We start from the raw sequence: 16,645 nt of genomic DNA on the forward strand, positions 1-16,645 counted from the left end.
GAATTCATGGATATGTTCTTTGTTTTTGTCACATTCCTAAGCCAATAATTTGATGACCGGCAGCGGTTCCGGTAGGAGACAAAAAAAAAGAGTCTCCTTTGTATCTCCTACCGGAACCGCTGCCGGTCATGAAATACTTTAAGTAAAAAATGTTTTTTCACCACTGCCTCTTTACCTCAGTGACACTTAGTGATGTTACACTGTACTGTACTGTACTGTACTGTACTGTACTGTACTGTACTGTACTGTACTGTACTGTACTGTACTGTACTGTACTGTACTGGTGGATTTGGCAGACTGGAAAGGGAAAGCAGAGTTCTTAGCTTTCGTTTTCCAGATTAATGCTGTTGTCAGATTAAAGGAGGATCATAACACAGATCATGTGTTACCAGAATACCATTTACACATTAAGGCAACATTCGGAATAGACTTTTCATTCCCTTGAAGACGATTTCCTCCCATATCTTTAACATCAAGGACAATGAGCAGAGGTACTGTAAGACTAAGAAGTAGAAAATACCAGACATTAGTTAGTTAATGATTATCATCCTACTACTAATAATTAATTGTTTAACTGTTTATATTAAAGTTTAAAATACTGCAAAATGGTGTAAAGGAAAGGTAAGCTATTTGGAATCAACTCTATAACTGTATCAATTATCCTAGATTACGTTTAGACAGTGGTGTAAAGTAACTAAGTACATTTACTCAAGTACTGTACTTACAGTAAGTACAATTTTGAGGTACTTTTATGGAGTATTTCCAGTTGTCTATACTTTTACTTCTACTCCACTACATCTCAGAGGCAAATATTGTACTTTTACTCCACTACAATTATTTGAAAATGTTAGTTACTAGTTACTTTGCAGACATTAGTTATAAAACATACATTAACCACTTTAGCCCTATATTATACCTGGCTATTTGAAAATAGCCGATCTACAAGCTTGCAACGCGTCGCATTGATACCAATACTTCTGTACTTTTACTCAAGTAAATTTTGAATTCTGGACTTTTACTTGTAACTTCTACATTGCAATATTGATACCTTTACTTAAGTAAAAATTTCGAGTACTTTTTCCACCACTGGGTTTAGAAATAATTATATGCAATATTTTCTTATTGTACAGACTGGATCCCGTCGCAGTGGCTGGACAGCTTTGATAACATGCTGGACTCAGAGCTGGACACTGAAGACCAGTGGAGCCTGAACTTTAACTACAGCCAGACAGACGACATCTCCACAGAGGAGCGGAGAAGAGGTTGGAGGGTCTACAGCCACTGTGCCTTTGGAAAGTATGTATGATGTATTTGTTCATCATAACACAGTCACTTGTTTATGGTGACAGACAGTACATCATTATCTTATTGGGAAAGAATTCTTAGCCTGGTTCCAGACGAATCTGCCATTGAAAAAAAAATTGCTGCAGTGATATTAGTCTTGCCTTGCCAGGCTAAGGATATCTATCAGAATCATTATTATTGGGCAAGTGTGGTTTCACATACTGTACAAGATGTTTCCGATAACGTGCCACTAAAGGTATTATATTGCCCTGATACACAAGAAGGGATCATTTTAGAGCCTGGCATTGGCCACCCTGATCACCTGGGTTCATAAAAGTTCCCCTCGAGATCATGTTGGAACTTTTGTGAACCCATGTGATCAGTATGGCCAATAACAGGCTAATCACTTGTGTTAAAAAATATTTGAAACGCATACATATACAGACTGTATATGTATGCGTTTCAAATATTTTTTGTACTGTACTGTACTGTATAATACAGTACAGTATACAGAACATGAAAAGAGTAGGCCTACAGCATAGTACCAACTGTAGACTATTTAGGATATACTGTATGGCTATATGGCTATTGTTCCAGGGGTTACTGTCTGTGTTGAAGTATAGATGCATGCTGAGCACATATTTTTCATACTGAAAACATTTTTAAAAAATTGTAACACAAACTGTTTTGGAATTTATGGTTTTATTGAGAGTGTAGATTAGAGCGACAGGAAAAATAGGGCAGCAAGAGATAGAGGAGAAACACGCTGAAGACTTTTTTTTTAACTTTTTGTGCCTTTCTTGATAGTGAAGTGAGTTACAGGAAACGGGGAGAGACACGCAGCAAAGGCCGTCGGGATCAGGACTCGAACCCGTGACGTGCTGTCAGGCTACACTGGAGCCTAGATGCCCGGACCGCTATGCCAGCAGTCCGGGACGAGGAGAGACACGCTAGACATGACCCCGGTAGTCAGATTCAAACCCGGGTCCTCAAAACTCCTCAAGGAGCATGTTCATTCATTCATTCATTCATTCATTCAACCTTTATTTAAAATCCTCAGAGAGATCATTGAGGGAGACCCTTATTTATAATGATGCAGAGATTCCACATATCAACATAAGAACAACAAAAAGACAATCAGTTAAAACAGTTGCATACAGGTAATGAACAGGTAATGTTATTGAGTTAGGGTTAGATCATGTTGGTCACTAACTCGATGAGCCACCAGGCACCTGCCACCTGCCCCCCCGACACACTTTTCTGGGGGAAATGTTGTTAATTTGAATGCAAACTAAATGTGAAAATAGCTGATCTACAAGCTACAAATCACAAATCAACAAAAATCTTGAATGGGGGTTCAGATGTGTGTGTTGTGTGTGTGTGTGTGTGTGTGTGTGTGTGTGTGTGTGTGTGTGTGTGTGTGTGTGTGTGTGTGTGTGTGTGTGTGTGTGTGTGTGTGTGTGTGTGTGTGTGTGTGTGTGTGTTCGCTCCTGTATACGTGCATAAATGTGTATGTGTTGGGAAGATTGTTGGGCCCTGACCTGACAGGGGCCTAGTTTGTAGACGCTGCGCAACTTCAAATAAATAATAGCCTATTTTTTATTTTTTATTAATTAATTTACTGGGGGTCAGTTATGAACAGTTGCCCAGAATTCCATTTGTACTATAGACTCTGTGTATGTGGGCTCAGAGCTGATGCGTTCTGTGTTGGATGTTGGATTAAATGCTTTTTTTTGCACTCTGTTTTTGATTATATTAACCTCTAACCTATGTCATTATGATGTTATTAAATATAGTTTTCTTCCAAAAATATTTGCCAGCTGTTGCATATGCTGTATCTTCTAATAAATGTTAGTTTATTACACACAGTATTTTTTGTGTGTTTTTATTTCCATTTCAGTTATTATAGAGGAGGATAGTGAATGCTGGAATAGTGAGAACAGGGCAGATACACTGATCCGGTCTCATTAATAACAACCACTGGTGGAAAGTTGAGTATGAGTATTTCCAATTTTCAATACTTTTACTTCTACTCCACTACATTTCAGAGGCAAACATTGTACTTTTACTCCACTAGAATTATTTGAATACTTTAGTTATAGTTACTTTGATTTGAATTATTATTACAGAACACACATTAACCACCTTACCCCATTTAAACATTGGCTATTTGAAAATAGCCGATCTACAAGCTCACAATGTAGATCTGCTATTTTCAAAATACTTTTAAAATACATTTCATACATATAGGACTACTTTCTACTTTCGGTGCTTGATTTGATACTAATACTATTTGTACTTTTACTCAAGTCAATTTTTTATTAGGCCTACGGACTTTTACTTTACGTAACAGAGTATTTCTACATTGCATTATTGATACTCTTATAAGTACTTTTTTCCACCACTGTAGATACTGTAGATCAGGGGTGTCAAACTCGCGGCCCGCGGGCATTTTGCGGCCCGCGGAAAGGTCCAGTGCGGCCCGCGAAATACTTTTACAAATAGTGAATTGATACTACCTCTAACAGACAGAGTCGGAGTTTACACGTTGCCTTGCTGAGCGTCCAAGCAGCTCTCCCCCCTCCCCCACTGGCTGGCAAGTACCTCTGATGGCCCGGTAGTCAGCCAACATTCCACAGCCAGCTGTGGACTGTTCTGGCTGATTGGCTCGTTAACCGTCTATTCAACTAGCTAGTATTCTCTCTCTCTCTCTCTCTCTCTCTCTCTCTCTCTCTCTCTGACAGACACACACACACACACACTCTCTCTCTCTCTCTCTCTGTCAGACAGACAGACACACACACACACACACACACACACACACTCTCTCTCTCTCTCTCTCTCTCTCTCTCTCTCTCTCTCTCTCTCTGTCAGACAGACACACACACACACTCTCTCTCTCTCTCTGTCAGACAGACACACACACACTCTCTCTCTGACAGACAGACAGACAGACAGACAGACAGACACACACACACACACACACACACACACGAAGAAAGGAAAGGAGGAGCTCGCACTATGAGCTTGTAGATCTGCTATTTTTGAAAAATCATGGAAATCTTTACAAATGTCTCCTAAATCCTAACAGTTTTCTGAAACACTTATGTTGCTATAATATGTGGTTCTCTAACTTTTTTATGTCTATATATATATATATATATATATATATAATATAGTTTCCTTGTTGAAGGTATGCCTGCATAAAAAGAATGTTGTGTACAGTGATCTATAGCTGAAACCTGAGAACAATGGGCACACATTAGCTAACAGAAACAAAAAATGTAAATGTTATTGGCCGTTCTGATGAGAACATTATCATAACCACACACATTACCTCACACATTACCAGGTAATGAATTTAATTGTTGTATTTCAAATGGATGGGCTCATTACAAATTGCATTGTTTGATTTTAATGTAAATAATTAAAGTAGCTAATCTTCATAAAACATTTTTTAAAGTGATATACTGTAGTTATAGCAGTGACTGAGATGTAGTGGAGTAGAAGTAAAAGTTCTGGAAATTGGAAATACTCTAGTAAAGTAAAACTCAAATCTTTAGGTACAGTACTTGAGTAAATGTAATTAGTTACTTTACACCACTGTTCTATAAATGTAATTATTTAACCACCCACACACATTACCAGGTATTGTTTAACTTCAAATTGAATTATTGTACTTAAAATGGTTTATAATAATAATAATAATAATAACAAGACAAGACAACAGATTGAAAAACAATGCTGTATAACTGAATGCGTGTGAGCGCGCATGTGCGTCCGCAACTGGTTCCTGCCCACCTCAAGTCACCATTTGACCAATCTTGCCCGGACACCAAAATGAGTTCGACACCCCTGCTGTAGATGCTGTACTGTACTGGTGGATTTGGCAGACAGGAAAGGGAAACAGAGTTCTTAGGTTTCGTTTTCCATATTAATGCTGAACAAACATTTTGTCAGATAAGGGAGGATCATAAGTTAGCCGTTAAGTCACGGTGAGTGTCAGAGTTACACAATAAGGCAACATTCGGAATAAGCCTTTTCATTTCCTTGAAGACGATTTCCTCCCATATCTTTAACATCAACGACAATTTTGAGCAGTGGTAGGCTACTGTAAGACTTAAGAAGTAGAAAAGAGGAGCAGAGAAGAGGTTGGAGGCTGGAAGGTCTACAGCCACTGTGCCTTTTGGAAAGTATGTATATATGTATAACACAGTCTCACCAATAACACGTGTACTATCAGAATCATTATTATTGGGCAAGTGTGGTTTCACACAGTGGTGGAAAAAGTACTAGACCATTTTTAAAATCCGATCGGTGGCCATTCTCGCCGCATTATATATATTATTATGCATTATTTCTCAACTACGCAACCCTATCGGTTGGGAGGTGTATTGCACTCTGATACAATTTAACTCTATGAGAAAATGGCCACCGATTGGATTAAAATGCTTTTTATTGAACAATACGGATGATACGGGTACTTCTGATGCCCCATACATAATTATAACATCCGTGGCCATGAGGTAAGCACTTTATATTTGAAATCTGAAGCTTTCATGTAGATGTAAGGGCCAGAAAGGGAGAAAGCTCAAACACTATTTTGAAGATCATCCATGACGGTCATGACAGATCACCGTGTGATCCAAGGCTAGGCCTCCTACTAATGCAGTGACTAACGTAATGTATATGTATATGTCATTACAAATAACGATGTTGCAATTGTAGAGCAAGTAACTGTCAAAGTTGTTTAACGTTTTAATAAGCCACCGAAAGGTGAACCTGTGTTAAAATGACGAGGAAATAGGCCTACGTAAACGTTTTCATTTGTGTTGTTGACATGAAACATGCAGTGTAGAATACAACTCTCGTAGACGTATTTATGATTCTGACGTTTTCAATCTACGAGAGTTTTGGCACTATACCCCGTAGACACTCCAAACATGTGAAAATAAAGGTGCTTACCCCCAAGCCCCAAATGTTAACTCTCACTACGGGGAAGTAGTTTAATGTAATAATCCATATATTTCAATAAAGAAGTGTTTTAATCCCGTCTGTGGCCGATTCTGTCGGAAGTTCCCAATGGGCGGTAGTGACGCGCCCATCTGGTGAAACCCGTAATTACACTCAATGTAAACGGGAAGTAAACGAGGGTGAAAAAATGGCGTTCGGCCACAGACGGCATTAAAACACTTCTTTTTTGAAAGATATGGGTTATTACATTAAACTACTACCCCGTAGCGAGAGTTAACATTTGGTGCGTGGGGGTAAGCACATTTATTTTCAATTTGTACATGTTTGGAGTGTCTACGGGGTATAGTGCTGATTCTGCTGAAAGTCCTTGTGTCCATGCGGCGTGAACCCTACAACTCTCTAGATTGAAAACGTCAGAATCATAAATACGTCTACGAGAGTTGTATTCTACAGCTATTGACCACGTATTTGACCACAGACCATCAAAATACTATGAACCAGGGACCCCTATAAGAGAAGATTTGTCAATATTTTCAGTAAATGCTTCTCGTTGCCTTGTTAGCAGGGATGTGCTGTGTGGATTTTTGAGCTAGTAGTGGAGCTCTATTTTAATGACGTCACGTGCACTGCACATAGCCGCTCATTGCTAGTCGAAATAGGGTATTCAAAGGCTTCAACATACATATGTGATGGAAAACCAGTGTTTTTTTAATGTAATTATTTACATAAATTTTTTTTTTCCTTTCATTGACTTTTTCTTGTTTTTTTGTGAGTTCTTATTAAAAAAAAAAAAAGATGGGAGACAAACATTATAATGCATTGGAAATACCGGACACCATAGTTGTAATCTGCATGAAATGAATCAATTGGCACTTCCAGCTCAACTTGCATGAAATAAATAAATCATATTAGCTTTAAAATACTGAAAAGAAATCTAAAACAACATAACTATAAATGATAATTATGGCAGCCAAGCAGAACACTAAAACACAATGCTTTTGGGGCTGTTATTGGCATGAATGACTAAGTGCTTTAACAACAAATGTAATAACCACGACAATTCATTCATGCCAAAGCTCTGACCTGACAGAGACACCTTGGATAAATGACCTGACAGACCTGACATAATGGAGTCTGCCATCATACTCTGATAAAATAAATATTAAAGTGTCCTACTTGCATATGAGGCTGAAACTAATACTATATATACTGTAGCCTGTGTTGTGAATAAATATCATGGTCATGGCTTTCATAACTTCATGACAAAGTAAGCATGAATTCATTGTCAGCAGACAACCTATGAATGTATGACAGTGATTCAATGATAAAATGCATACATGCAATTAATTTCCCTATAATTATTTCCATCTAGATTTGAATCTTTCATGGTGAGAGATGGCACAGGGTGGCAGAGAGACATTTGGCGATGAAAGCCTGAAGAACTGGGAATACCTGTGTGCAGGTGGCTGTGGAGTGGTCTACAAGGCCAAACACAAGGACTTGGGCATTGTGGTCATTAAGCTGCTTGATGGTGATGATAGGTATGATGACAATGAACAAAAATATAGATAAAAGTGGCCTTTTTGGAGAGCAGATCTCCACCAGGCCGGGTTGCCTACCCATGGCTGTGTCAGTTGTATAGTGCAGGCATCAGGAAATGCGGGGGGTAGTAGATTGTACAACAGACGGTGCAACTGTTCACGTTTGTAGCGCCCCCTAAGTGGTTTGAAGGCCCCTCAACCTGGGATTCATAGCATTTTGTGCAAAGCGGGCCCATCCTACAAACTTGAAAACAAAAACACTCATAGCCAATTGGAATGGAATCTGACAAATCTGACCGATACATCTTGATCACATGACTACAGAGAGAATGTGGATTTTTGTGAGGTTTGGACAAAATGTGTAGATTTGTAGAAGCAAAAAGATGTTCTGGCCTGGCGGAGATAAACATTATGAATCAGGTTGATTTACATGAATCACTTATTTCATAATCTTCAGTATTCTGTAACTGATTGTACCTGCTGTCTCTTTCCTCCTCACCTGGCCCCTGCCATACTGCAGCTCTGGTACCTTGTATGCTGCCCTGTGTCGAGAGGCTGAATACATGGAAGCTGCAGACCACCAGTATGTACCCAGGGCCTACGGGATGTACCATGGCTGTCCCCCTACCATGGGCTCTAATAAGAGACATGGTATAGTAATGGAGCTAATGGAGCGAGACTCCCTGCACTCCTTTCTGAAGACCCTGTCTAATAAGCCTCCACCCTGGCCCTTGGCTTTCCGTCTGGCTAACCAGGTGGCTCTGGCCATGGACTACCTCCACAGTAAGAAAGACCTTGTACACATGGACCTGAAACCAGGCAATATACTACTGGATGCCAAATTAAATGCCAAGGTACAGTATCCATGCATTTCACCTACAGTGTTTTAATAAATCAGTGAACACCCTTTATGTCTGTGTGTGGGCATGGATCATCACCATGCCAGCTTGAGATGGACATTTTCATTGATATACATTTTTTGCCACAGATATAGAAAATAAGTGATCAATGATTCTTTACCAGCAATACATAATGAACTCCTAATGTGTAGATGGACATTTTCATTGATATTTAATTTTTGCCACAGATATAGAAAATAAGTGATCAATGATTCTTTACCAGCAATACATAATGAACTCCTAATGTTCCATATTGTCTATGCCAATGTGCTGCACATTTTACAATGATAGTATATCTGCATTAACCACTGAGCCACAAAGAAAATGTTTTAAAAGACAACCTACAAGCTCACAACACATTACATCATGACATGTTGAGAGATTGTAGATCTGGTGTTTTCGACATTTCGAATTCGAATACAATTATTTATTTATTTACGTGGCCTATAATGACATGCCCAAAATGGGCAGCTGCAGAGCGGAAGATAAACAAACTTTATAACGACTCGCTCTCTAGGGAGAGCCCAGAGCCGAGCTCATGCCTCCTTCAATGCATGAGAACAAGCCTTCTTATCACCCGACAGGGGGGAGTTTCCCCGGTTTGGACGTAGTGTGTGGAAGGAACACGTTATTCCAACCAGTTTCCCCTCCATCAGGCGCCCTGGCTGACCAGGGGGAGGCAGTATAGAGACAGTCAGTTTGAAGTAAAGTGTTCCAGTTGATAGAGGTGATCAGGCCATATTCAACAGTCAGTCTGATGGTAGGCTGCACCAACGCTCCTGATTTCGTGTATAGAGGGGCGGGTGTATAGAGGGGCGGGTGTATAGAGGCGCAGAGAGACTGCGCCTGATCCCATTGGTTCACCGATCTGTCCGTCAACCCCCGCCCCGTTAACACAACATAACGAGCGACGCCCACTGCACTCTGGTTGGTTGGGGAAATGAAACATTTCCTATAGAGCATCGCAGTTCCCGCCCACTTCCTGGTTTTTCGTGGTGCCGGAAGGAACAACTAAATGCATTTTTCCCATTGACATTTCCAAAAATATTTATATCTATTAATTTAAGCCTCGAATCAAGCCATCATGACATGAATCATGACCATAAAACGTTTGATTCTGTGATTATTTTCTTTTGAAAACGGCAAAACAAAGGGTATTTATTAAATATAGTATATCATATAATTAAATATAAAATAAAAAAAATAACAGAAAAAAACGTTTTATGGTCATGATTCATGTCATGTCATGATGGCTTGATTCGAGGCTTAAATTAATAGATATAAATATTTTTGGAAATGTCAATGGGAAAAATGCATTGAGTTGTTCCTTCCGGCACCACGAAAAACCAGGAAGTGGGCGGGAACTGCGATGCTCTATACCGGGGTACACCGACGCGTTCCTCCAGGCTTTTATTTTTTAGCAAAACTAAACAATAAAAGTCTGGAGATCGAGGCTAGTCTGATGGTAGCCTGGTGACAGGTGGTGATCAGGTCTTATACTCTTATTCAACAGTCTGATGGTAGCCTGGTGGAAGCTGTTCATAAATCTGGTGGTCTTGCGCTGCTTAGATAAAAACATAAATGTCTAAAATATAAAATATATATGTCTCAAATAAAGTATAAATATAAATGTCTCAAATAAAGTTTATTATTTGTATTATTAAAATGCTCTTTTATTCTTTTTCTTTCAATAGATAGCAGATTTTGGATTTTCTACGGTGTCCAACAGTGTTAGGTCGACCAACGGTGAAAACAAAGGATATACCCCAAACTACACCCCCCCTGAGGCTTTTAGAGATACATACCGCCGTGTTCGCTCCTATGATGTTTACAGGTGAACTCTAGAATGAATGCTGTTGATACAGAGTCATCAAATAAATGTTATTTTGTGAAAAGCTTTTACTAATGCTTTCCCCCTTTTTATTAGCTATGGTATAGTTCTGTGGAACATTCTTACTGGAGAGAGTCCCTATCCAGGTACAGTATATGATTAACTCAGACACGCATGCACGCGCACACATACACACACCCACCCACACACACACACACACACACACACACAGACACAGACACAGACGCACACGCACATGCACACGCACACGCACACGCACACGCACACGCACACACACGCACACGCACACGCACACGCACACACACATACACACACACAAAAACAAATATGTTTCCTGTATTTTATGTAGGGATGGATCAGTCCGTGTTGACCTACAGGATTCGAAGGGGAGAAAGACCCGATCTTCACAAAATAGATGTGAGGAAGGCAGCTGGATTAAAAGATCTGGTAGACCTCATGAAGAGATGCTGGGACCCTGAGCCCAATAAGAGGCCTTCATTTAGAGGTAAATCTACCTTTGTAGTTTCAATTCAATTCAATTCAATTTTATTAAAGTGTCAAATCACAACAAGTTGTCTCAAGACACTTTACATGAAGAGCAGAGACCCGACAGTCCCATACTATTAGTCAGACATACTATTATATTTCATATTATTTACATTACTTATTTCAAGTTGTTAAATACATATACAAAACATGGCCAAAATATGCTTCCATAAAGAGAGCTCAAGTTGAAAAGAATATCAATGTATTTATGATTATCAATAATTAAACCATATACTTCGGCAAACAAGGAATAGTAAAACAGGCAGTTGTCAGTCATAATCTCAGACACACCTTATTATTGCTGTTAGCTTTGTGCTTAGCTTCATGCTTGAACAGAGCGTTAATCCCCAGTAAAAAGAATGAAACAGTGGAAATCTCTTCCTTGTTGAACTTTCACAAAAGCTTAATTTTGAACAAACAGCATATGGGAGAAATGTATTATAGTGGCCAATCTATATCTAAAATCTATTTACAGCTAATTCCAAATTATACTTTAGACATACAGTATTTGCCCAAAATTGATACACTAATTTAGGTAATAGATTAGCTTTTGCTTTGAGCATTAAATGGTGGTTTTCATTTCAGAATGCGTTGAAGTGACAAGTCGTGTTTTTTCAACACATAAGAAGGGAATCGCTGCTGCTGTCTTTGAAATGATGCCTCCAGTTCCTAACCTGACGCTTCCAGATCCAAAGAAGCTTTCGTCACATTTGTTTCTCGAGAAACTAGATACTCAATACCGCCCCCATCTGGCAGAGTCAGGTTATCCAGTTCCTCCAGGGAGCACAAACAGACGTGAGTCCATGTTGATCAGTATACAGCTTTTACATTTATATAGTGTACATGTTACAACTTCCTCAGACCAAATCTGAGGAAGAGCTTGGAGCCTCGAAATGTTACTAAATACATTCTGCAAACGCCTGTAGTATCACACTGGTTTGTTTTCTGTTGACACAGAAGAACTGGACGCTGGGAGTAGGCAGCAGACCCCCCTCGAGACCCCCGGGGTCCCCAGTGGAGAGGGTGAGCACTAGCAGTGTCAGGTATCTGGTGTACAAATCAAAGAGGACCTGACATATGTCCAAGGCCAGGTCTAGTTCTACATTTGAGATCTCTTCTCATCCTCTATGAGCAAATGCATAGCCTTAGATCCTCAGGCAAAGCATTGCCGGTCATTCCAAAGTTCAGATTAGAAACAAAAGGGCTTTCGAGCTCCTATACCTACCCGATCTCACACAACATAGGCGAAATAGCACAGACGTCATTCCGTACATAGACACCTAGAAAACCTGTGCATAGCCGCCTTGTATCCCTTCCATTGACTTCTACCATGTCGGAGGCGCGCAGTCTCAAGCAAACTGGAGCCACGCGAAGCACCACCGAGTGAGCTAAAGTGAGCGAGTTGCCGTGCTGAACGCTGCGACGTTCGCTTGAGACTACTCAGCGCCGTTTGAGTTATATACCGATAGGCACATAATCGTAAATCATGTTGTGGGGACTGCTCTGCTTCCAGGTTGCAACCCGTGTTATTTCACCATGGGATTCGCGGCTCATATGCACAGCTTTTCGGGGTTTTCTAGTCGTCTATTTACAGAATTTTCATTCTGTGCTAATTCACCTATGTTGTGTGAGCCTATACACTTGCTCTGCCCTGCCCAAGGAAATCAGGCTCGCTGCCACTACATCACTTTCTGTGCATTGTATTGTATATAGCTTCTTGGATTGAGCACTCTGTATAGTGTACTGTACATTGATTAGGGAATAGTTTTTCTCCTTAGCTCTTAGATCGTATTGTCTCAGATTAGATGTGCCTTTCCGGTCCTTTGAAGTATTTTTTGGTTTAACTATGTTTATTGCAGTCACTGGAGAACACCAGCAAACATCTCACTGCATATTGTACAATATCACAGTGTATGTGACAACAGTTTATAATTATAATAGTGTGACATAATATATCTAATCTCCTAATGCAAAGGAATGTAAATACTGACTTAATGGCAATGTGGAATAGTATCCTGAATGATACTTCTACTTCCTATGACCTGACTAGATAGCCAATCATGTAAGTAAGTGACACGATGGAGAAAGAGCCAAAAGCCACCACAAGGTGCTTGATCCTTGCCAGCCTGTACTTTACCATAGCGGCCTGCCAGACAAATTAGTCAAGAATCTTGCCATTTGGCAAAAAAGGTGTTGATGTAATGTATGTGTGGAAATGAAGTTGCTAAGCAGCTCAACCTTGTGTCTTTTGGCACATATATTATTATTATTGAAGAGTATTTCACTGCCATATCATGTCACCATTCTAGATCAGTGGTTCTCAACTTGTGTGTGATTTTTGGTGTCTATGTTAGTGTTAGTGGGGGGTTTGATGTGGCTGTCAGTTTGCTGGCAGCACCCTTGGGTGTCTCGCTGTGCTCTGATTCTGGAGGAACTGCTTTACCTCAGTGACACCTAGTGATGTTGTACTGTACTGCAGTGGCGTTCCCAGAAATTACATTTAGGGCAGGCGAGATTTTTTTCTGAAGATAAAGGCATACATTTGCATCACTATAGGCGACGTCGCTCTGCTGAATGGATACGGTAGTGATTGGCTGCCTCCCCTTGTGAATGGACGAGGAGGTCCGACGGCCACTATTCTCTTTGGATTTTTTTCACTTCCTGTTTTTCAGTCTTTTACTTTATTTTCTAGGGGAGGCTAGATTTTAGTTGGGCAGGCGGCCCTGCCTCTATGGTGGGTACGCCACTGCTGTACTGTACTGTACTGGTGGATTTGGCAGAGTGGAAAGGGAAAGCAGAGTTCTTTAGCTTTAGTTTTCCAGAATACTGCTGTTGCCAGATAAGGGAGGATCATAACATAGATCATAGATCACCAGAATGCCATATACACATTAAGGTAAAATTCGAAATAGACGCCTTTTCATTCCCTTGAAGACGATTTCCTCCCATATCTTTAACATCAAGGACAATGAGCAGAGGTACTGTAAGACTAAGAAGTAGAAAATACCAGACATTAGTTCGTTAATGATTATCATCCTACTAATAATAATTAATTGTTTAACTGTTTATATTAAAGTTTAAATTACTGCAAAATGATGTAAAGGAAATGTAGGCTATTTGGAATCAACTTTATAACTGTATCAATTATCCTAGATTAGGTTTAGAAAAAGATAATGTGTAATATTGTCTTATTGTACAGATTGGATCCCGTCGCAGTGGCTGGACAGCTTTAATAACATGTTGGATTCAGAGCTGGACACTGAAGACCCGTGGAGCCTGAACTTTACCTACAGCCAGACAGACTACATCTCCACAGAGGAGCGGAGAAAAGGTTGGAAGGTCTACAGCCACTGTGCCTTTGGAAAGTATGTATGATGTATTTGTTCATAACACAGTCACTTGTTTATGGTGACAGACAGACAGTACATTATCTTATTGGGAAAGGGTATCTCACCAATAACCCGTGTACTATCAGAATCATTGTTATTGGAAAAGTGTGGTTTCACATACTGTACAAGATGTTTCTGATAACATGCCACTAAAGGTATTATATTGCCCTGATACACAAGAAGGGATCATTTTAGAGCCTGGCTCTGGCCACCCTGATCACGTGGGTTCACAAAAGTTCCCCTCAAGATCATGTTGGAACTTTTGTGAACCCATGTGATCAGGATGACCAATAACAGGCTAAATGGGGCGGCAGTAGCTCAGTTGGTAGAGTGGCCGTCTTGGAATCCGAAGATTCCAGGTTCGATTCCAGGCTCCTCTTGGCTATGTGTCGAAGTGTCCTTGGGCAAGACACTGAACCCTTAACTGCTCCCGATGAGAAGGTTGGTGCCTTGCATGGTTTCCTCCGCCATCGGTGTATGAATGTTTGCGTGAATGGGTGAATGTGAAATACATTGTAAAGCACTTTGGAGAAAAGTGCTGCTATATAAATGCAGTCTATTTACCATTTACCATTACGCATATCAACATAAGAACAACAAAAAAGACAATCAGTTAAAACAGTTGCATACAGGTAATGAACGGTTATTGGGTTTGTGTGAGTGTGTGCGTGTGTGCGCTTGTGCGCGTGTGTGCGTGTGTGTATGTGTGTCCACTGACTGATGTGCATGTTGTATCTTCTCTCTCCACCACCTCCCATATAGGTTCCACTGTAGCCCCTGCTCGTGGGAATGGACCTCGGCGAGGGTGGTGGTCTTGTTTCGGTACCGGCTGCGCGGCGGGGCCGGCCGCGGGACGGTGATCATGAGGCCCTTTGGGCAGGCGTGTCGCGGCTGCCCTGACGACGGCTTCGTCCTCCCGGGATTTACGGATGAAGTAGTGGAAAACACCCTGAGCCACCTGTTTGGGAAGATACTGAAGAACTGCTACGAGGAAGAAGAAGATGATGATGAAGACGACGATGATGATGGTGATGGTGATGATGATGATGATAATGGCGGATGGTCAGTGTGTTCTGGGAAGGTCAAGACCAAACCTCACCAGGAAGATCTGTGTGAGGCCTGTCTGGCGGGCATCTGTTGTCAGGACGACTAGACAAACACAGACACACAATTACATCTAATTTGGTTCTCAATAGTGGGTCCACTCCGGGGACCCCCAGGGGTCCGTGAGGCGATGTGCATTGTGAGCTTGTAGATCTGCTATTTTCAAAAGATTTTTATACATTTGAAAACTTGTCAAATGGGACATTCTGCATAATGAGTACTTTCTACTTTTGGTAGTATACTATCTATATTTTGATACCAATACTTTTGTACTTTACTCACTGACTTTTGCTTGTAACGGAGTACTTCTACATTACAGTATTGATACTTTTGAGTACTTTTCCCACCACTGGCCCTGACCTAACAGGGGCCTAGTTTGTAGACGTTGCTGAACTTCAAATAAATAAATAAATAATAGCCTATATTTTTGTATTGATTCATTAATTTACTGGGGGGTCAGGTATGAACAGTTGCCCAGAATTCCATTTGTACTGTGTATGTGGGCTCAGAGCTGATGCGTTCTGTGTTGGATGTTGGATTAAATGCTTTTTTTTTGCACTCTGTTTTTGATTATATTAACCTCTATCCTATGTCATTAAGATGTTATTAAATATAGTTTTCTTCCAAAATGTTTGCCAGCTGTTGCCATATGCTGTATCTTCTAATAAATGTTAGTTTAATAGACATGCAGTATTTTGTTTGTGTGTTATTATTATTATTTCCATTTCAACGACAGACAGCTAATAGGGGAGGATAGTGAATGCTGATCCGGTCTCATTCATAACAACCACTGGTGGAAAGGAACTAATTACATTTACTCAAGTACTGTACTTATAATTACAATGTTGAGGTACTATTACTTTACTTGAGCATTTCCAAATGTCAATACTTTTACAGTAAAAGTGGGTCTCAGAGGCAAATATTGTAATTTTACTCAACCACAACTATTTGAATACTTTAGTTACTAGTTACTTTGTAGATTTGAATTATTATTACAAAACACACATTAACCACTTTAGCCCTATTCAAACTTTGGCTATTTTCAAAAGATGTTTA

General features: G+C 40.2%; 2 protein-coding genes across 5 annotated transcripts in view; both read left to right on the forward strand.

The window, feature by feature from the left end:
• Positions 1-16,266, forward strand: part of LOC308095090 (receptor-transporting protein 3-like) — a 30,848-nt gene extending 14,582 nt beyond the window's left edge. The window contains exon 4 of the transcript XR_013934030.1: positions 15,682-16,266. The gene's annotated coding sequence lies outside the window, so the exon portion shown is untranslated. The remainder of the gene's footprint in view (positions 1-15,681) is intronic.
• On the forward strand, positions 373-16,266 carry LOC308095088 (receptor-interacting serine/threonine-protein kinase 3-like). Of its 4 annotated transcripts, XM_080442016.1 has the most exons (11): positions 373-491; positions 1,131-1,296; positions 8,320-8,653; positions 10,393-10,532; positions 10,626-10,675; positions 10,900-11,055; positions 11,682-11,757; positions 11,863-11,891; positions 12,054-12,119; positions 14,296-14,461; positions 15,248-16,266. In XM_080442016.1, exons 1-11 carry the CDS (start codon positions 482-484, stop codon positions 15,636-15,638), a joined length of 1,584 nt encoding a protein of 527 aa, XP_080298142.1. In that variant the 5' UTR covers positions 373-481; the 3' UTR covers positions 15,639-16,266. The 4 variants fall into 4 exon arrangements, with proteins under 4 accessions (XP_080298142.1, XP_080298139.1, XP_080298141.1 ...); XM_080442013.1 differs by having other exon boundaries at positions 11,682-11,891; XM_080442015.1 differs by lacking the exon at positions 373-491 and adding an exon at positions 7,631-7,799 and having other exon boundaries at positions 1,211-1,296; positions 11,682-11,891.
• Positions 16,267-16,645: the final 379 nt, after the last annotated feature.

This window comes from Gymnoscopelus braueri, assembly GCF_963280865.1.
Source record: "Gymnoscopelus braueri genome assembly, chromosome: 11".
Classification (NCBI taxonomy): Eukaryota; Metazoa; Chordata; class Actinopteri; order Myctophiformes; family Myctophidae; genus Gymnoscopelus; species Gymnoscopelus braueri.